Below are 21,899 nucleotides of genomic sequence, written 5' to 3' on the forward strand. Positions count from 1 at the left end.
TAATACACTTTTTAATGGCAAAAAAATATACAGTGACTGCTCTAACACTTGCTTCTGGCTCTCCATTTTTAGGGGGAAAACCCAGTAAAAAATATATGCTTTTATTCTCAAAGGGGATACATCAAATAATATCAAACATATTATTTTAAATTAATATATGAAAATCAAGAAATATTATGGCATGATTGTGAAAAAAGCATTGGCTCTCTAGATAATAAGATTATTATGATTTAGGGGCGCCCGGCTGGCTCAGTCAGTAGAGCATGCAGCTCTTGATCTCAGGGTCCTGAGTTCAAGCGCCACATTGGGTGTGGAGCCTATTTAATAAAATAAAATAAAATAAAATAAAATAAAATAAAATAAAATAAAATAAAATAAAATAGAAATGAGATGAAACGAAATGAAACAAAGTAAAATAAAATAAGATACAATAAAATAAAATAAAAATAGATGAATACTGTCTTAAAAAAAAGATTATGATTTAAGTCATCTGGGAAACGTTGCATGCTCTTTTATAAATGGTCATTGTGCCCCAGTATATTGTAACTAAACACTAAGCTAGGTTTCTTCCATTTCAAGAAGAAATTTTGGCTGATTAATTTCAGCCGAAAAAGGATTTAATGGAAGGACAGTATGAGTGTCTAAGAAGAGCTAAAGGGGCAGGAACCAAGGCACCTTCCAGGATCCAGGGAGAGGAACCAATAATGGTTGCATCAAGGCCCTGACATTGCACCAAGCGTGTCTTCTGATCTCGTGTCATTCTGCTGACGATTCAGAGTAGTGAGAGAGTCCATTTGGTCAGCCTGGGGCATGGAGAACAGGCTGAAGAACCTGTTCATGAGAACATCATGAAGAACAATTCTCCAAAACCATCCACACCGTGCATAGATAATTCTGCAAAGGACGGTTAGTGGAAGAAATGGAGGTACATAAGGGGCAGCCACTACTTACCTTATTCTTTCATGTGGCCATGCCTCTGCCTGAACTTGGAATGCCCCTTGACCTGAAATGCCCCTAGTCTTCCAGACCACCTGGTGAACTCTTATTTTCCTCCTGAAAACCCAGATAAAATAACCCTTTCTGTGAAGCCTGGCAGAGGAAATGACTTTGCACTGTCTTTGTACCTCATACACGCATCCCTTGTTGAACTGTTGACACTAAATTGTAATAATTTGTATTTGTTTGGATCTGTCCTATTAGACTGTAAATTTCTGGAGGGCAGGAATAATGTTTTTTCACCTCTGCTGCCTCTGTGCTTAAAACAGTGCTCATGATTAAGTATTCAACAAATGCTTGCTAAAATAAATGCAAACAATAAACCACTGCTATGTTTAAAAAGAGAAGAAGGAAGGAAGGAAGGAAGGAAGGAAGGAAGGAAGGAAGGGAGGGAGGGAGGAAGGGAGGAAGGAAGGAAAGGAAGGGAAGGGAAGGGAAGGGAAGGGAAGGGAAGGAAAGGAAAGGAAAGGAAAGGAAAGGAAAGCAAAGGAAAGCAAAGGAAAGCAAAGGAAAGGAAAGGAACAATAAAGAGAAAAGAAAGAAAAAATTAAAACTTTGAGGAAGCACAAGGAAAAACCTTTATAGACACAAAATAATTATCTGTTACCTTTGCAAATCTGCGTGATGTTTGAGAAAGCCTGGCAATATCTTCAAGATCCAGATAAGAAATGATACTCAGGAGCAAATTGTCTGAGAGCCGTTCAAGGAAGTCAAATTTACCTTCACATAAATTGAAGACATAGTCTAATACTCTTGCACCAAATATTAAGGCAATTTGAACTGCAATTCAAAGAAACCAACAAACCAACAAGGTTATCATGTGCAGTCAGGTAAAAACCACGACCTGTATCAGTAAGACGGGCTTTAGGGCATTCTTCCCCCCGGGGGGTAATGTTGGATTAGACCAAGTCATTCCTACTGTCACCAAGCTGCCCCTGGGACTCGTGATATGCCTTTGTGAGACATTCGTTTCCAACTGCTGTCCCCCGCGGTGAGATCAGAACCTTTGAGGGACACTCACTGTTGAACGCAGTGATGAACTGCATCCCTTGATTTCATCAGCACCAATTCAGACAGCTGACTTAACTAGTCTCAGTGCCTTCCTTAGCCTCATCCCTGACTGGGCAAAGATGCTGGTCCACGTGGGTTTTCTGCCACCCTCCCTCTCCCCTGATTGGCCTGAAACATGTTAATATCCTTCATTTGAGTTGATTTTTCTTCTCTCATTGTTAAACGTGTTTCTCCACCAAACTTTCTTCTTTCCTCTTTACCTTCTTTCATCCCCATCTTTACATAATAGGGGAAAAAAAATAGAAAGAGGAAAATAGGTGGCTATTTCATGAAAATTGTGTTAACTTTTGCCTAATATTTTGTATACTTTTTCAGTCATTTCCAAGTTAGGGAAAAGTTCACAAAGAATCAGCCCACATAATGGTCCTACCTAAGCATGTTCAGTGCAAGAAAGTACTAGCTTGGTTCTTTTTTTAACCCTGAGAAACCTTCAATGTTTGGAAGGATATATATTCAAATTTTAACGTGGTTAAATCTGGATGGTGACTTTCACTTCGCTTCCTTTTGTTTATTTGTGTTTTCTAATATTTCTACAATAAACCTGTATGACCAGTGTAATTCTTTTAAATCTAGGTAGGAAGGAAGGGAAGAAGGAAGGAAAGCACGCTACCTCCTTATACAAGAGAGGAAAACATTGTGATGATGGAATAAGCATGTGGATTCCAGGGATCCCAAAGCAGGGACGTTTTTGGTTTCCTGAGGCTCATGTTTTCCATTCGGACTCTGAAAGCACCGCTATGACTAGCCTTTCTAGAGACCTGTTCTTCAAAGACAGAGAACTCTCTACTCTACATGAGACTAAATACCCAAGATTTGGGGGACCACCTTCCTTCCTCAGCCTGGAACATTCCTCCTGGAGCAAGCGGGATGGAGCTGTCAGGAACACTGGCCCCCCTGTAGGAGTTGGCAGAACTGATTCAACTGGTTGATGGGTCTCCGATTTCAGAATGGATGTAAGGTGTGGACCGTATTTATGCAAAAACTCTAACTGTGCAACTTGGAAGAGCCAGGCATATGTGATTTCTCTCCCGAACTGGTCAGTCAAGCACTCTAGGGCATTAAGGGTTTTAGTTGCTTCTGAATCCCAAGTGGTTCCAATTCAAGGCACTTCGAAAGTCCAAGGGCTTTCCTCAGGGAAAAGCAGCCCCGTCAACTCTAAAGGCTAGTTACTGTGGACAACTCCTAGCCCACCAGCAGAATAAGAGGAAAAAGTGGTGCTTACTTATTGGAGGGAGAAGAGAAGCCCTGAGTGCAATAAAACATCCCTTAATATAACTGGAGATGTTTGTCCGTTTTACAATGCCAGGAAAACATGTTCAATGAAGACTCAGATTTACTTTAGGAATTCTCTACCAGTAAAGTCCTCAAAATGTAAAAACTAGAAAAGGATACATACCAGTATTTTAGGATATATAAAAGTATTTATACTCTAAAATGTATAATTAAAAAGGATATACAAAATGATATATAAAAGAATTTGTGTTCGGTTGTATGTAACCAACATTTATTTCTTTCGAAATAACAACAACAACAAAAAAGTAAAACAAAATCCATTTTGAAAAGCAAAATCGCTGTCTTCATGTTGGACTATGTGGCGACCAGCCTCCAAGGTGGCGCCACAGATTCTCTTCTCCTAGGCTCATTTTTCTGTGTCTCCCTCCCACACTGAATTAGAGGTGACCTATGTAACCAATAGGATAGTGTACGAACGACATTCCAAGTCTCGGTCGTAAAAGACAGAGGGCATTCTCTCTTGCTGCTGCCTCTGGGATCACTCACCCTGGGAGAAGCCAACTGCCATTTGCTAACAATGCTCAGCAGTGTTCTGGACAGGCCCATGGGGAAAGAAATTGACACTTCCCAGCTACAACCACCACTTATTTGTCAGCCATCTATGTGAGTCCTCAAGGGATTCGAGCCTCAAGCCCCAGTCGAGCCTTCAGATGACCGAGGCTCCACACGACACCATACGAGACCCTGAATCGCACGATGGAGCTAAGCTGCTCTCAAATTCCTGACCCACAGAAACCGTTTGAGTTAATAAACATTTATTATTGTTTTAACCAATTAAGTTTCAGGGTAATTTGTTACACAACAACAGACAATAAAAATTTGGGTGCCTCCAAGTGTTGTGGTGCCATAATGGAAACCCACGATGTGGGAGTAGCTTTGAAATTGGCAATTGTACAGAAACTCCGAATGAGTTTGAGGAGGGTGTTAAGTCCAAGGATGAAGAGCTTTCAATAAATAGTATAATTAATTAATTAATAGCTGTCAGTAGAGGCTTGATGGACTCTGAGGAGGCTTTATAGGCAAGAGTTTAAAGGAAAGTGAAGAACATATTATTAAAAACTGGAGGACAGATCCTTGTCATGTAGTGGCAGAAAGTTCAGTTACATTATTGCCTACTGAGATATGCAAAGCAGGAAACAGACTTAAGGAGATGTGATTCAGCTATGTAGATTTCCAAGCAAGGTGTTGAACATGCTGTCTGATTTCTTCTTGCTGCTTAAAGTAAAATGTGAGAGCAAAGAGAGAAGCTAAAGAAGGTTTCTTACAAAGCTGCCAGGATTTGCTGGTCCAGAATATTCTGTGCCTCGTCAGATGGCAAACAATGCTAAAATTAAGGAATGCCTTGGGAATGCAAGCTGGTGCAGCCACTCTGGAAAACAGTATCGAGGTTCCTCAAAAAACTAAAAATAGAACTACCTTACGACCCAGCAATTGTACTACTAGGCATTTATCCAAGGGATACAGGTGTGCTGTTTTGAAGGGACACATGCACCCCCATGTTTATAGCAACACTATCAACAATAGCCAAAGCATGGAAAGAGCCCAAATGTCCATCGATGGATGAATGGATAAAGGAGGTGTGGTATAAATAAATGATGGAGTATTACTCGGCAATCAAAAGGAATGAAATCTTGCCATTTGCAACTACGTGGATGGAACTGGAGGGTATTATGCTAAGTGAAATTAGTCAGAGAAAGACAAAAATCAGATGACTTCATTCATATGAGGACTTTAAGACACAAAACAGATGAACATAAGGGAAGGGAAGCAAAAATAATATAAAAACAGGGAGGGGGACAAAACAGAAGAGACTCATAAATATGGAGAACAAACTGAGGGTTACTGGAGGGGTTGTGGGAGGGGAGATGGGCTAAATGGGTAAGGGGCACTAAGGAATCTACTCCTGAAAGCATTGTTGCACTATATGCTAACTAATTTGGATGTAAATTTAAAAAAAAAATTAAATTTAAATTAAAAAAAAAAAGAAACAAACAAAAATAATAAAAATTAAAAAAAAAAATTAAGGAACGCCTCCCAGGCAAAAGTCAAATTTGGAAAAATCTCAGGAAAATATGGTCTGAAGATGAAGCTGAGGGCGTGGCTGGAAAATGCTTTGTTAAAAACCATTCAGTCAAATTTTAGAGATTTCAAAAAGCTGAAGGGTATTGCCACTCAGGAGGCAAGCACAGAAACCAAGTTAAAGAAGGGCTTATCTAAAAACAAAAACAGGGGCGCCTGGGTGTCTTGGTCGGTTAAGCGTCTGACTTCGGCTCAGGTCATGATCTCATGGTCCGTGAGTTCGAGCCCTGCGTCGGGCTCTGTGCTGACAGCTCAGAGCCTGGAGCCTGTTTCAGATTCTGTGTCTCCCTCTCTCTCTGCCCCTCCCCTGTTCATGCTTTGTCTCTCTCTGTCTCAAAAATAAATAAACGTTAAAAATTTTTTTAATAAATAAAAATAACAACAAACAAACAAACAAACAAAACAAAACAAAACAAAGGTGTGTAGGTGTGGTTTTGTTTAATGGAGTGAACCCCAGTAACAGCAATAGACAACACATGAAGTTTTAAGAGAATTCTACTGGTAGAGACACCGCCTGCCAGCTTGAACTGGAAAGGTCAGAGGCAGTGGAAAAGGAAAAAGACTTTGGACTCTCAAATTCCTATCAGCAGGAAGTAGGCTGAGAAAACAAAACCTGCAAAGATGGGTTATCTTTTGTGGACAAGGAAGATGGCTCAGACGATGGAACCAAGAGTCCAGGAAGTGAAGCCCAAGACTCATGAAGAATTGGCTACAACAGGGACTTAGAAATATTGTTACACTAACTAACATAAAATCAGACCTACTGGACAACCCCTCAGAAATATATAATTTATCAATTCTGACTCAACAAGAAAAAGAAAACCTGAGAGACTATAACCAGTAAAAACTTTGAAACCACTGATTGGATTAAAGAGGAAAACCGTCAAGCAAAGCTTCAGATCTACACTGCTTGTGAGCCTTTAATAAACTCCCAGAGAACAGACAATCCATATCTTAGGTAGTTTGTCCCAAAGAATAGAAGTAGAAGGAAACCCCCAACTCACATTATGAGGTTGCTTAAACTAGAAATGATGGTAGGCAAGAAGAAAATTTGCATCTGGAAAATCACTTAGGAGCATACATGGCAAAAATTCTAAATAAAATGTTAGGAAATTCAATCTATCAATATATAAAATAAATAGATAAATTGTGACCAGGATAGTTAATCCCAGGATAATCCAAGGATGCAATAACTTTGGAAGACTATTTAATATAATTCACCGTATAAACAAATAGGAAAAATGATCATCTCAAAAATACAGAAAAATTATTTCGTTAGTTCTAACCCCTATTTATGAATAAAAACTCTTAGAAAATTGGGGCACCTGGGTGGCTCTGTCAGTTAAGCATCCAACTCTTGATTTCAGCTCAGGTCATGATCCCACAGTTCATGAGAACAAGCCTCACGTTGGGCTCTGTGCCGACAGCAAGGAGCCTGCTTGCAATTCTCTTTCTCCCTCTCTCTCTGCCCCTCTCCTTTACCATCTCTTGCTCTCGCTCTCTCTCAAATTAAATAAACATTAAAAAAAAAAGAAATTCTAGGGGCACCTGGGTGGCTCAGTCGGTTAAGCGTCCGACTTCGGCTCAGGTCACGATCTCGCAGTTTGTGAGTTCGAGCCCCACGTCAGGCTCTGTGCTGGAAGCTCAGAGCCTGAAGCCTGCTTCAGATTCTGTGTCTCCCTCTCTCTCTGCCCCTCCCCCCCCTCTCTCTCTCTCTCTCTCTCGCTCTCAAAAATAAACATTAAAAAAAAAGTAAAACAAAAAAAGAAATTCTACTGAAAATGGTCAGCATCGCTTCTCTGTATACCAGCAACAATTAATTCAAAGTGATGACTTAATACGCATTTGTCTTTTGACCCAGTAATCTCACAAACATATTGCCTAAATATGAAACAACCCATGCACAAGGTTATGCATTTTGGCACTCTTCGTATTATCACAAGATTGGAAAGAACCCAAGATTTCATCACTAGGATTCTGGTGCATTCACACAAAGAAATACTATGCAGCTGTGAAAGAAAAGAAGAAGGAAGAGGAGGGGGAGGAAGATCTCTAGAGGCATGAAGTGATCTCCAGGATATACTGGTGGAAACGGCAGGGGTAGAACGCTACCATTTGTATAACAAGTAAGGGGATACAAACACATATGTATATGAATTTGTTTATATCGGCACAAAGAATCACTGAAAATGGCCATAACAAACACAAGCGGTTAGCCCAGGGAAAGGGAAGGAAAAGGCGGAACAGATAGGGACGAAACCAAACCTCTGTAGGTACATTGTTTTACAGTTTTGACTTGGGAAACACATCCACGTTTTACATAATCTTAAAACAGAATTTTAATCGTTTCAAATTTTAATCTTTAAAACTTAAAAGAGAATTAAAGTGGATTTTTTACCTGATTTTATTCTTTTTTTACAAGTGTGTTTATTTTGAGGGAGACAGAGACAGCATGGGTGGGGGAGGGGCAGAGAGAGAGAGAGAGAGAGAGAGAGGGAGAATCCCAAGCAGGTTCCCTGCCCACCGCCAGCAGCTCAGAGCCTCATGTGGGGCCCGAACCCACAAAACTGCAAGATCATGACCTGCGCCAAAACCAAGAGTCAGAAGCTTAACCGGCTGAGGCACCCAAGTGCCCCTACATGATCCTACTCGTAACTACAAAAAAAAAAAAAAAAAAAAAAAAAAATCACCAACTACCCGGGAAGAATTTGAGCAAAACATGTTTAAAGGTCAAATAAGACCGATGTGAAGAAAACGTTAAAACTCTACGTAAAAGAAGACCTAAATCAATGTAGACCTATACCATGCTCATTTTGAGAAGACCAAAGGATGACAATTCTCTCCTCAAAAATCTAGAAATTCCACCCAATTCCAATTAAAATCTCAACAGGGATCTTTGCATAGCTTTACCAGCTGGCCTTAAAACTCATATGCAGAGTAAAAAGTCAAGAACAGGTAAACAGTTCTTTTTTTGTAAAGAAAAGGAGGAGGAGGAAGATGAATTCATTTTAGCAGGTAAGAAAACTTACTATAAAGACGGTAATTAAAGCAGTGTAGTGTTGGTGGGAGACAAACTAAAGATCCTGTCCTATAAATACAGAAAAAACGTAAAACTTCTCATCTCATCATAGCCAAAAATAAACTTGAGATAAGTTGAAGATTAAAATATGAGGAACAAGTTGTAAGATAGTTCAATTAAAAATAGGAGTATATCCTCACGAAATCAGAGAAGGGAAAGATGTCTTAAAACACAAAAGTATAAGCCATATATTAAAAGACTGACAAGGGGTGCCTGGGTGGCTCGGTCAGTTAGCATCTGACTCTTGATTTCAGCTCAGGTCATGATCTCATGATCGGTGAGATCAAGCCCCGAGGAGGGCTCTGCACTGACAGTGTGGAACCTGCTTGGGATTCTCTCTTTCCGTCTCTCTCTGCCCCTCTCCTGCCCCTCCCTTGCCCCTCCCGTGCTCTCTCGCTCTCTTGCAAAATAAATAAATAAACTTTTTTTAAATAAATAAATCATTTTCAAAAACATTTATAAAAAGAGGTTGACAAATTTGAACTACATTAAAATTGCAAACTTCTATATGGGTAAAAATACATAAACAAGGTGATAAGATGAACCAAAAACTTGGTGAGACCTCTGCAGCACATTTAACCAAACTTAGTATTCAAAATATGCATGTAAAAAAATTTCTACAATCAATAGAAAAAAGGATAAACAACCAAAAAGTGGAAATAGGCAAAGAAGTGAATTAGCACTTCTCAGAAGGGAAGACCCACATCGTTAATAAATGTAAGAAAAGATATTCAACCTCATTAATAATCAGGGAATTTACACACCCAGTTTGGCAAAAATTAACATGTATCTCTGATTACAGCAAATGTTGGTAGGAATATAAAGAAATAACATCTCTCATAAAATGCCAACAAGAGTAAAATTGATTTAACCCCCTTGGAGAGCAGATTGTCATTCCCTGGTAAAGTTGAAGAGGCACATATCCTACAACTTGACAAATACACTTCTACACACCCAACTTAAAGAAACATTCACACATTACACAAGGGTAAATGAAGATGTGTTGTTGCCAAAAAGTGGAAACCACCTAACAACCCTCAGTAAGGGAGATGTTTGAGTAAACTATGGTTTATAATATAATAGAATACCATTAACTATTGAGATGAATGAACTAGACCTACATACATCAACATGAATAAATCTCAAAACCAGTGTTGAATAATAAAGCAAAGTTGGAAAATGATATATTAGGATGCCATTTATGTAAAATTTTAAACATCTAAAAATAGTATATATTATTTATGTATAATAGAATATCCTTGGAAATGAAAATCGCAGTAGAAGGGAATGGAGGCAAAATAGGGAAGAGGTAGAAATTTGGCTATATATGTAATGATTTTATGTTTTTAAAAGATATTAAGTAAATATGGTGCTCACTTCAGCAGCATGTATAATGAAACTAGGATGATAAAGGGAGATTAATATGGCCCTGAGAAAAGATGACAACAAAGTTAAAACCATTTAGAGTAGATAATCTGATCCTTTGTTTACCAGCTAGAAATAAAAAAAAGTAACCAAAAAAATTCCAACTACCTGGAAATTGAACAAAATGTTTCTAAATAATCTATGGGTCAAAGAAAATATCAAAATGGAACTTAGGAGATATTTTAAACTGAATGAGAATAAAGATAGAACTTATCAAGACTAATATAGCTACGCTTAAAGAAAGTTTAGGGCAAAAATGGCTGAAAACAATGATTTAAGCTTCTATCTCAAGAAGCTAAGAGAACAAATCAGACCTAGTGGAAGTAGTAGGAAGGAAATAATAAAGGTAAGAACAGGAATCAAAAATAATAAATAAATAAATAAATAAATAAATAAATAAATAATTAACAGAGCTAAAAGTTCTTTGAAAAAAAATAATAAAACAAATAAACCCCTAACAAGGGGCCACAAAGAAAAAAAAAAAAGGAGAAAGCACAAATTATCATTATCAAGGGATGAAAACTAGAACAGCACTACAGACACTACAGCCATTGAAAGAAGAGGAGATTATGAGCAAGATACACCAACATATTTGATAATTTGGATAAATGAAGTAAATGTGACAAATGCTAACATCTTTTGTTATTGGTGTTGGGTTGTCTTCTGTTTTGTAGGTTTAAGATATTTCTGAATTTTAAAGCTTTCAAAGGGCAAGGTATAGAACACAATGTATAAGATTCTTCTTTTTGGGTTAATATATTTTGTATATATGCATAGACCATTTCTGGAAGGATATTCAAGAAACTGTTACTGATGGTTGTCACAGGAACTGAACATGAGATCAGAGGGAGACTTACTTTTATTCTAAAATTGTTTGTTTGTTTTTTAAGTTTATTTATGTTATTGAGAGAGAGAGACAGAGAGAGAATCCCAAGCAGGTTTTACACTGTCAGCATGGAGCCTGACATGGGGCTCAAACTCATGAAGACTGAGACCCATGACCTAAACTGAAATCAAGAGTCGGACATTCGACCGAGCCACCCAGGCACCCCTATTTTAAAAATCTTTTTAAACTGATTTAATTTTTGCTTTACTATGTGTATTATCTCAAAAAATTAGTCAATAAAAAAATAATAAAATACAACAAGTCTTACTCAGATCTGCTTTCCCTGCTCTGTCGCCCAGAGCTAGGCTCCCACACTTCCTCGAAGTGCTTTTGCCTCTAACACTCTCCTACCCCACCTCTACCCACAGACCCCTACCCCAGGCGGGCAGAAACTAGAAATCCAGGCTGAAGACAAGGACCAGCTGATTGAAGAGGCCAGAGAGAAGGAGGGGAGTTGACTAAGAGGTGGTGGGTAGGCCTGAGAAAATAAAGTCCCAAGTCAAAGTCTGAGATACAGGCTAAGTGAAGAAGGAACCCAGAGAAAATGGATCACGGATCCATGGTGTGGGCCTGGCACAGGTTTGGGAATAAGGTAAGAACATCTGTTTCCCACTCTCTTATTTCCGGTGTACCAATATTCTTAGAATCTGACCACAGGCCAATATTTCAGGATTATTAGTATTTATTCGAGTTATCAATTTTCCATTATAGTCCCCATTTCAAACGTGCAGTCCCATTTTCCTCATAAATCATCTAAATGTCCAAGAGAATTTCCATTCTTTGACGTCTATACTACATCACCATATCACCCACGTTTCCTTTCACAAGCAACAGCAGAAACAAGAAACTTTGTCGTTTGGTTCACAAGATACGGTTGTTGAAGCCATTTGGTTTTATCACAGGGATTTTTGTGGATTGGCCTAAATACTTAACCACTACTTATACCTCATTCGAAGATCAAAGCAACCAACTATAAAAGGGACATAAGTTGGAAAACAACTTATTTTTAGGTTGGATTCAACTTCAACCCATGAATCAGCACTTTGAGTGGAGTTTATATAGGCAGATTTTTGCCTTAGACTCAGTTTTTTAAAATATTTCTAATAGCTAATTTTCTGATTATTCCTATTTATTTAACTGAGAGGAAAAAAAAATCCATAGATGTTTCTTCAGATTTTTTAAGGTCTCAGGAAAAAAAAAATTCAAACTTCATAGACAAGCGGACAAAGAATACAGACAGGCAAATTACTGAAAGGATATAAATGGTAATTAAACATGACAGGATGCTCAACTTACTAGTTATCAGGAAAATGCTAATTAAATATGACACTATTTTCACCATCTGGCTGCAAAAGATGAAAAAGAATAGTAATATCTAATTAGTGATGGCAAAGGTGCAAGAAAACCATATCCTGGTGGATGGAGTATAATTAATACAGCAGTTTTTCGGAGAACAGTTTTGTGTGTGTGAGAGAACAGTGAAGTAATTGGCATTTTGAATTACTCAAAATTAAAATATGGTGGCAGCAAAATATTAATGAAGTCTCATTTTATGAATAAAAGTTGAAATAATGCAAATCGCCCAATTTAAAATGCTTTCCAAACTAGCGTAATTATAAAGGTCAAATAAATTATAGATGGCATTTGTGCTGTATCCCATGACAGTGCTACTCAAGCCAGCTAACAGAAGTACCATCCTCGGTCAAGTTAGCCCTGAACTCTAGATTCAATAAAAAAAAAAAAAAAAAAAACTCTGGGGTGCCTGGGTGGCTCAGTTGGTTAAGCGTCCAACTTCAGCTCAGGTGTTGATCTCACGGGTCATGGGTTCAAGCTCCACATCGAGCTCTGTGCTGACAACTCGGAGCCTGGGGTCTGCTTCAGACTCTGGGTCTCCCTCTCCCTCTACCCCTCCCCTGCTCATGGTCTGTCTCTCTCTGTCTCTCTCTGTCTCTCTCTCTCTCTCTCTCTTTCAAAAATAAATAAATAAACATTAAAATAAAATTTTAAAAAATACTCAAAATACTCTATCAAAATTATAATGTACATTTCTTTAGTTCCAGTAATTCCAGGAGTTCTCACGTAAGTGTTCAAAGATAAATACATCCCAGAATGTGCCCAAAGGCTTTTGAAAATGCCCATCAATTGAGGATTGTATGTTTCTACAATAAAATACCATACAGTCTTGGAAAAGGACAAGGTACTTCTTTACGTATGCTCACGGAAAAATGTTCACAATATAATCAGTGCAAAAACAAATTAAGGAATGAAAGATTCTATTTCTGCAAACAAACACACACACAATCCCAAGCAGAAAGAATTCAAATGCAAAGAATGAAGTTATTTATAGTAGTTACCTCAGGGGAACAGAGCCTGGAGGAAGAGAGAAGGAATTTTCACTTGTCAAATTTTAAAAACTGTGATAGCCAGTTGGTATGTGTTTGGCAAATTCTAAGCACTTCATTCAATTACTCCTCATAAGGACCCTATGCGTGAAATGCTTTTATTATTTCCATTATCAACAGTTGAGGAAACTGATATCCAAAGAGACTAAACCCCCTGAATGGTGGGGGGGGGGGGGGGTGGGGGGGGGAGGGTAGACCGAAAGACAAAATCTTAAGCAAGCTCCCAGCTCAGCACAGAGCTGGACTAGGGGCTCGATCCCACAACCCTGGGATCATGACCTGAGCCAAAATCAGGTTGGATGCTGAACCAACTGAATCACCCAGGTTCCCCCATGAATGACTTTTTAAATAATAAACTTGTGAATTTTGTCCTTTAAAGATGGAAATCTAGGAGCGGCTGGCTGGCTCAGTTGGTAGGAAACCAGACTCTTGATCTTGGGGTCATGAGTTCCAGCCCCCTGTTGGGTGTAGAGACTACTTAAAAAAATTAAAAAATAAATGCAAATCGGGGGGGGGAGGAGTTCAGCAATGTTTTTTATTTTGCAATTTAGATTGTGACACATATCACTGTGGTAGGTAGCATAATGGCCCTGCCAAAGATGCCCTGTATCCTCATCTCCAGAAGCTGTGAATATGTGACCTTATATGGCAAAAGGGCCTCTGCAGGTGTGATTAAAGATCTTGAGAGGGATGCCTGGGTGGCTCAGTCAGTTGGGTGTCCGACTTTGGCTCAGGTCATGATCTCTTGGCTTTTGGGTTCCAGCCCCAAGTTGGGCTCGGTGCTGATAGCTCAGAGCCTGGAGCCTGCTTCGGATTCTGTGTCTCCCTCTCTCTCTCTGCCCCTCCCCCGCTCACACTCTGTCTCTCTCTCTCTCTCTCTCTCTCTCTCAAAATAAATAAACATAATAATAGTAATAATGAAAAAATTAAAAAAAGGTCTTGAGATGGGGAGATCACCTATCTCACAGATCAACTGGGTGGACCCAATTCAATCACGAAGGTCCTTAGGAAGGAAGGAGGGAGGCAGGAGGGGTAGAGTCAGCAGAGGAGGACATGTGACCACTGAAGGAGTGTCAGAGCAAGAAAGATTGGACAGGCCATCACTGGCTTTGAAGATGGAAGAAGAGGCCAGAAACCATGGAATGTAGGTGCCTCTAGAAGCTGGAAGGGGAAAGGAAACAGATTTTCAGAGCACCTAGTGGCTCAGTCAGTTAAGTGTCCAACTTCACCTCAAGTCATGATCTCATGGTTCGTGGGTTCGAGCCCTGCATTGGGCTCTGTGCTGATAGCTCAGAGCCTAGAGCCTGTTCAGATTCTGTCTCCCTCTCTTTCTGCCCCTCCCCTGCTCATGCTCTGTCTCTCTCTCTCTCAAAAATAAACTTTTTTTTAACGTAAAAAAGTAAAGGTAATGATTAATAAGACATGGTCCCTGAGCTTGAAAAACCATCTTAAAATTACCAGTCTGGGGTGGGGGGTGGGGGGGCGCCTGGGTGGCTCAGTTGGTTAAGCAGCTGACTTCGGCTCAGGTCATAATCTCACAGTTAGCGAGTTCCAGACCCGCGTCAGTCTCTGTGCTGATAGCTCAGAGTCTGGAGCCTACTTCGGATCTGTGTTTCCCTCTCTCTTGCTTCTCCTCCCCTGCTCATGCTCTGTCTCTGTCTCTCTCTCTCTCTCTCTCTCTCTCTCTCTCTCTCTCAAAAATAAATTAACATTAAAAAAAGAAAGAAATTTTTAAAAAAAGTGGACAGTCTTTCCCCAACATGATTCTTTTTAAACCACTAATGCATTTTATAAATACCCACTGTAAAGAGGTTAACAAAGAAAGATGTATGCAATATCAGAAATTGAAGGCAATCAATCCAGACTTTCAAAGATTTAATGAAACAAAACAAGACAAAACCTACTCTCTGTCTAAAACAACAACTATTACACGCTATAATTTAAATATAGAATATCTTTAAGAGGGTTGATTATCAAAGATCCACCCAGAAGGTGTCTTTAAAAATAAGATTAATATACTTGATTTTTTGGCTCTCAGTGCTTAGTTCTGGCAATGTCTGAGGTTAGCTGTGAAGCCCTGGAAAACCATAGCATTCTGAGTCTCGTCTGTGAAATGGGATAATGCTCGTGATTTCACAAGGATATTGTAACAATAAAATGAGAATGCATATGTAAAAGGTCCTTGATATTAACTCCTAATGAAATAAAAATCTCTATAATGCCTTATAGCTTTAAATTTTTATAATTAAAGTAAATTATTGGGGTGCCTGGGTGGCTCAGTTGGTTAAGCGGCCGACTTCGGCTCAGGTCATGATCTCGCGGTCCGTGAGTTCGAGCCCCGCGTCGGGCTCTGTACTGACAGCTCAGAGCCTGGAGCCTGTTTCAGATTCTGTGTCTCCCTCTCTCTGACCCTCCCCCGTTCATGCTCTGTCTCTCTCTGTCTCAAAAATAAATAAACGTTAAAAAAATAAATAAAAAAAAATAAAGTAAATTATTATTAGGGAGTTTAGTTAAAAGGAATCCTTTTTAAAGACCCATACTCAAGTAGTTTGGGATAAAATGATGTAATAATTGAGATTTGCTGCAAACGAATTCAGTGGGAACAGTGGCTTTGTGTAGAGGTTTGGCTATATTTTGAGTATTATTGAAGCCAGGTTATGGGTACATGAGAGTTTGTTAAAAACCATTGTTTGATTTGTATTTGAAATTTTCATACTGTGAAAAGCAAAAAAGCAAAGGGGAAACTCAGGGCAATTTCTATTTAGTCCACATGCTACCTAATTAAGGCTATTTCTTTTTCTTTTCTTTTCTTTTTTTAATGTTTATTTATTTGGGGGGGGGCAGAGAGAGAGGGAGACAGAGGATCCGAAGAAGGCTCTGCACTGACAGCAGTGAGCCCAACGCAGGGCTCAAATTCAAGGGCTGTGAGATCATCACTTGAGCCGAAGCTGGACACTCAACTGACTGAGCCACCCAGGCACCCCAAGGTTATTTCTTGAAGCAAAATTTGATATTTAAAAAAATGGTAGCAAGAGATACAGGTGTGCTGTTTCAAAGGGGCACATACACCTCAATGTTTATAGCAGCACTATCGATGATAGATGAAGTATGGAAAGAGCCCAAATGTCCATCAATGGATGAATGGATAAAGAAGGTGTGGTATATATATATATGATGGAGTATTACTCGGCAATCAAAAAGATTGAAATCTTGCCATTTGCAACTACGTGGATGGAACTAGAGGGTATTATGCTAAGCGAAATTAGAGAAAGACAACTATCATATGACTTCACTCATATGAGGACTTTAAGAGACAAAACAGATGAACATAACGGAAAGGAAGCAAAAATAATATAAAAACAGGGAGGGGGACAAAACAGGAGAGACTCTTAAACATAGAGAACAAACAGAGGTTTGCTAGAGGGTTTGTAGGAGGGGGGGATGGGCTAAATAGGTAAGAGGCATTAAGGAATCTACTCCTAAAACCATTGTTGCACCATATGCTAACTAACCTGGATGCAAATTAAAAAATAAATCATTAATAAAAATGTAAAAAAAATAAAACTGAAAAATGAAAAAAATGGTAGCAATTTTAAATGCAAAATGCATAAGCGTTCAAGGATTTGAGAATTTGATTACATTTTCACATAAGCTTTTAATTCATTTTTAACTAAAGGAAACCTATTATAATTAAATGCTACAGCAAGAAATTACATTTACGCAATTTGAGATTATTAGTGGAATGAACACGTTAACCTATAGAACCTTAAACACTTGGGAGATTTTTCCCAAGAGAAATTTCAGGGTATGTTAACAATTTTCTGTCTTTAAGTACATAATTACATATCAATAGTTCAAATGATGATATGTTGGATATTTCTGCAAGAAAATCTATCACTATTGTAAAGAGAACTTAGCAGTAAGTATATGTAATGTGCTCCCTTTCTGACCTTGGAGGTGGGAGTTCTCTAGGAACTCTTCGTGAGTGTCTTTTGCTTCTCCAGGCTTTGCTGATCGATACTCACTCCTCAGAGAGACCTTCCACCATCTAAAGATTACCTGTGATTGGATAGAAGGGGAGAGAAATTAAAGCTGATCTCAATACCAACAGCTACACTTCGGTCTGGGATTTTGAAAACTCGCGGCAGTAGGCACATAAGGCTGTGTGTCCAACATCAGCTATGACTTTGCAATCTAGCATCACATCAAATTAGAAAGGAGGTCTGTGCATCTCACATTTCCCTTAGAGATCAGGGTCACAGAATCAAAGTGCTGGAAGGCATCTTAAAAATCTATCAAGTCGGGGCGCTGGGGGGGGCTCAGTCGGTTAAGCGTCCAACTTCAGGGGGGTTCCGGAAGATGGCGGCGTAGGAGGACGCGGGGCTCACAGCGCATCCTGCCGATCACTTAGATTCCACCTACACCTGCCTAAAGAACCCAGAAAACCGCCAGAGGATTAGCAGAAGGGAGTCTCCGGAGTCAAGCGCAGACGAGAGGCCCACGGAAGAGGGTAGGAAGGGCGGCGAGGCGGTGCGCGCTCCACGGACTGGCGGGAGGGAGCCGGGGCGGAGGGGCGGCTCGCCCGCCAAGCGGAGCCCCCGAGTCTGGCTGGCAAAAGCGGAGGGGCCGGACGGACTGTGTTCCGACGGCAAGCGCGACTTAGCGTCTGGGAGGTCATAAGTGAACAGCTCTGCTCGGAAAGCGGGAAGGCTGGAGGACAAAGGGAGGGAGAGCTGCTGAGCCCCCGGACGGCAGAGCTCAGCTTGGCGGGGAACAAAGGCGCCAGCGCCATCTCCCCCGCCCATCCCCCAGCCAAAATCCCAAAGGGAACCGGTTCCTGCCAGGGAACTTGCTCGCTCCGCGCAAACACCCAACTCTGTGCTTCTGCGGAGCCAAACCTCCGGATCTGACTCCCTCCCGCTGCCACAGGGCTCCTCCTGAAGTGGATCACCTAAGGAGAAGCGAGCTAAGCCTGCCCCTCCAGCCCCCGTGCACCTTGCCTACCCACCCCAGCTAATACGCCAGATCCCCAGCACCACAAGCCTGGCAGTGTGCAAGTAGCCCAGACGGGACACGCCACCCCACAGTGAATCCCGCCCCTAGGAGAGGGGAAGAGAAGGCACACACCAGTCTGACTGTGGCCCCAGCAGTGGGCTGGGGGCAGACATCGGGTCGGACTGCGGCCCCGCCCACTAACTCCAGTTATACACCACAGCACAGGGGAAGTGCACTGCAGGTCCTCACCACGCCAGGGACTCTCCAAAATGACCAAACGGAAGAATTCCCCTCAGAAGAATCTCCAGGAAATAACAACAGCTAATGAACTGATCAAAAAGGATTTAAATGATATAACAGAAAGTGAATTTAGAATAATAGTCATAAAATTAATCGCTGGGCTTGAAAACAGTATACAGGACAGCAGAGAATCTCTTGCCACAAAGATCGAGGGACTAAGGAACAGTCACGAGGAGTTGAAAAACGCTTTAAACGAATTGCAAAACAAAATGGAATCCACGATGGCTCGGCTTGAAGAGGCAGAGGAGAGAATAGGTGAACTAGAAGATAAAGTTATGGAGAAAGAGGAAGCTGAAAGAAAGAGAGATAAAAAAATCCAGGAGTATGAGGGGAAAATTAGAGAACTAAGTGATACACTAAAAAAAAATAATATACGCGTAATTGGTATCCCAGAGGAGGAAGAGAGAGGGAAGGGTGCTGAAGGGGTACTTGAACAAATTATAGCTGAGAACTTCCCTGAACTGGGGAAGGAAAAAGGCATTGAAATCCAAGAGGCACAGAGAACTCCCTTCAGACGTAACTTGAATCGATCTTCTGCACGACATATCATAGTGAAACTGGCAAAATACAAGGATAAAGAGAAAATTCTGAAAGCAGCAAGGGATAAACGTGCCCTCACATATAAAGGGAGACCTATAAGACTCGTGACTGATCTCTCCTTTGAAACTTGGCAGGCCAGAAAGGCTTGGCACGATATCTACAGTGTGCTAAACAGAAAAAATATGCAGCCGAGAATCCTTTATCCAGCAAGTCTGTCATTTAGAATAGAAGGAGAGATAAAGGTCTTCCCAAACAAACAAAAACTGAAGGAATTTGTCACCACGAAACCAGCCCTACAAGAGATCCTAAGGGGGATCCTGTGAGACAAAGTACCAGAGACATCACTACAAGCATAAAACATACAGACATCACAATGACTCTAAACCCATATCTTTCTATAATAACACTGAATGTAAATGGATTAAATGCGCCAACTAAAAGACATAGGGTATCAGAATGGATAAAAAAACAAGACCCATCTATTTGCTGTCTACAAGAGACTCATTTTAGATCTGAGGACACCTTTAGATTGAGAGTGAGGGGATGGAGAACTATTTATCATGCTCCTGGAAGCCAAAAGAAAGCTGGAGTAGCCATACTTATATCAGACAAACTAGACTTTAAATTAAAGGCTGTAACAAGAGATGAAGAAGGGCATTATATAATAATCACAGGGTCTATCCACCAGGAAGAGCTAACTATTATAAATGTCTATGCGCCAAATACCTGAGCCCCCAGATATATAAAACAATTACTCATAAACATAAGCAACCTTATTGATAAGAATGTGGTCATTGCAGGGGACTTTAACACCCCACTTACAGAAATGGATAGATCATCTAGACACACAGTCAATAAAGAAACAAGGGCCCTGAATGATACATTGGATCAGATGGACTTGACAGATATATTTAGAACTCTGCATCCCAAAGCAACAGAATATACTTTCTTCTCGAGTGCACATGGAACATTCTCCAAGATAGATCATATACTGGGCCACAAAACAGCCCTTCATAAGTTTACAAGAACTGAAATTATACCATGCATACTTTCAGACCACAATGCTATGAAGCTTGAAATCAACCACAGGAAAAAGTCTGGAAAACCTCCAAAAGCATGGAGGTTAAAGGACACCCTACTAACGAATGAGTGGGTCAACCAGGCAATTAGAGAAGAAATTAAAACATATATGGAAACAAACGAAAATGAAAATACAACAATCCAAACGCTTTGGGATGCAGCGAAGGCAGTCCTGAGAGGAAAATACATTGCAATCCAGGCCTATCTCAAGAAACAAGAAAAATCCCAAATACAAAATCTAACAGCACACCTAAAGGAAATAGAAGCAGAACAGCAAAGGCAGCCTAAACCCAGCAGAAGAAGAGAAATCATAAAGATCAGAGCAGAAATAAACAATATAGAATCTAAAAAAACTGTAGAGCAGATCAACGAAACCAAGAGTTGGTTTTTTGAAAAAATAAACAAAATTGACAAACCTCTAGCCAGGCTTCTCAAAAAGAAAAGGGAGATGACCCAAATAGATAAAATCATGAATGAAAATGGAATGATTACAACCAATCCCTCAGAGATACAAACAATTATCAGGGAATACTATGAAAAATTATATGCCAACAAATTGGACAACCTGGAAGAAATGGACAAATTTCTAAACACCCACACTCTTCCAAAACTCAATCAGGAGGAAATAGAAAGCTTGAACAGACCCATAACCAGCGAAGAAATTGAATCGGTTATCAAAAATCTCCCAACAAATAAGAGTCCAGGACCAGATGGCTTCCCAGGGGAGTTCTACCAGACATTTAAAGCAGAGATAATACCTATCCTTCTCAAGCTATTCCAAGAAATAGAAAGGGAAGGAAAACTTCCAGACTCATTCTATGAAGCCAGTATTACTTTGATTCCTAAACCAGACAGAGACCCAGTAAAAAAAGAGAACTACAGGCCAATATCCCTGATGAATATGGATGCAAAAATTCTTAATAAGATACTAGCAAATCGAATTCAACAGCATATAAAAAGAATTATTCACCATGATCAAGTGGGATTCATTCCTGGGATGCAGGGCTGGTTCAACATTCGCAAATCGATCAACGTGATACATCACATTAACAAAAAAAAAGAGAAGAACCATATGATCCTGTCAATCGATGCAGAAAAGGCCTTTGACAAAATCCAGCACCCTTTCTTAATAAAAACCCTTGAGAAAGTCGGGATAGAAGGAACATACTTAAAGATCATAAAGGCCATTTATGAAAAGCCCACAGCTAACATCATCCTCAACGGGGAAAAACTGAGAGCTTTTTCCCTGAGATCAGGAACACGACAGGGATGCCCACTGTCACCGCTGTTGTTTAATATAGTGCTGGAAGTTCTAGCATCAGCAATCAGACAACAAAAGGAAATCAAAGGCATCAAAATTGGCAAAGATGAAGTCAAGCTTTCGCTTTTTGCAGATGACATGATATTATACATGGAAAATCCGATAGACTCCACCAAAAGTCTGCTAGAACTGATACATGAATTCAGCAAAGTTGCAGGATACAAAATCAACGTGCAGAAATCAGTTGCATTCTTATACACTAACAATGAAGCAACAGAAAGACAAATGAAGAAACTGATCCCATTCACAATTGCACCAAGAAGCATAAAATACCTAGGAATAAATCTAACCAAAGATGTAAAAGATCTGTATGCTGAAAACTATAGAAAGCTTATGCAGGTAATTGAAGAAGATATAAAGAAATGGAAAGACATTCCCTGCTCATGGATTGGAAGAATAAATATTGTCAAAATGTCAATACTACCCAAAGCT

General features: G+C 39.9%; 1 protein-coding gene across 3 annotated transcripts in view; it reads right to left on the bottom strand.

The window, feature by feature from the left end:
- FBXO36 (F-box protein 36) overlaps positions 1-21,899 on the bottom strand; it is a 94,799-nt gene that overhangs the window by 13,226 nt on the left and 59,674 nt on the right. For 2 of the 3 annotated variants that reach the window (XM_078450800.1, XM_078450801.1), the window contains exons 2-3: positions 17,182-17,290; positions 1,604-1,776 (exon numbers count right to left, since the gene is read on the bottom strand). In XM_078450800.1, the coding sequence (XP_078306926.1) occupies positions 1,604-1,776; positions 17,182-17,290 (282 nt within the window). The remainder of the gene's footprint in view (positions 1-1,603; positions 1,777-17,181; positions 17,291-21,899) is intronic. The other variant, XM_078450802.1, reaches the window with a different exon arrangement.

The sequence above is a fragment of the Panthera onca genome, chromosome C1 (genome assembly GCF_046562875.1).
Source record: "Panthera onca isolate mPanOnc1 chromosome C1, mPanOnc1 haplotype 2, whole genome shotgun sequence".
Classification (NCBI taxonomy): Eukaryota; Metazoa; Chordata; class Mammalia; order Carnivora; family Felidae; genus Panthera; species Panthera onca.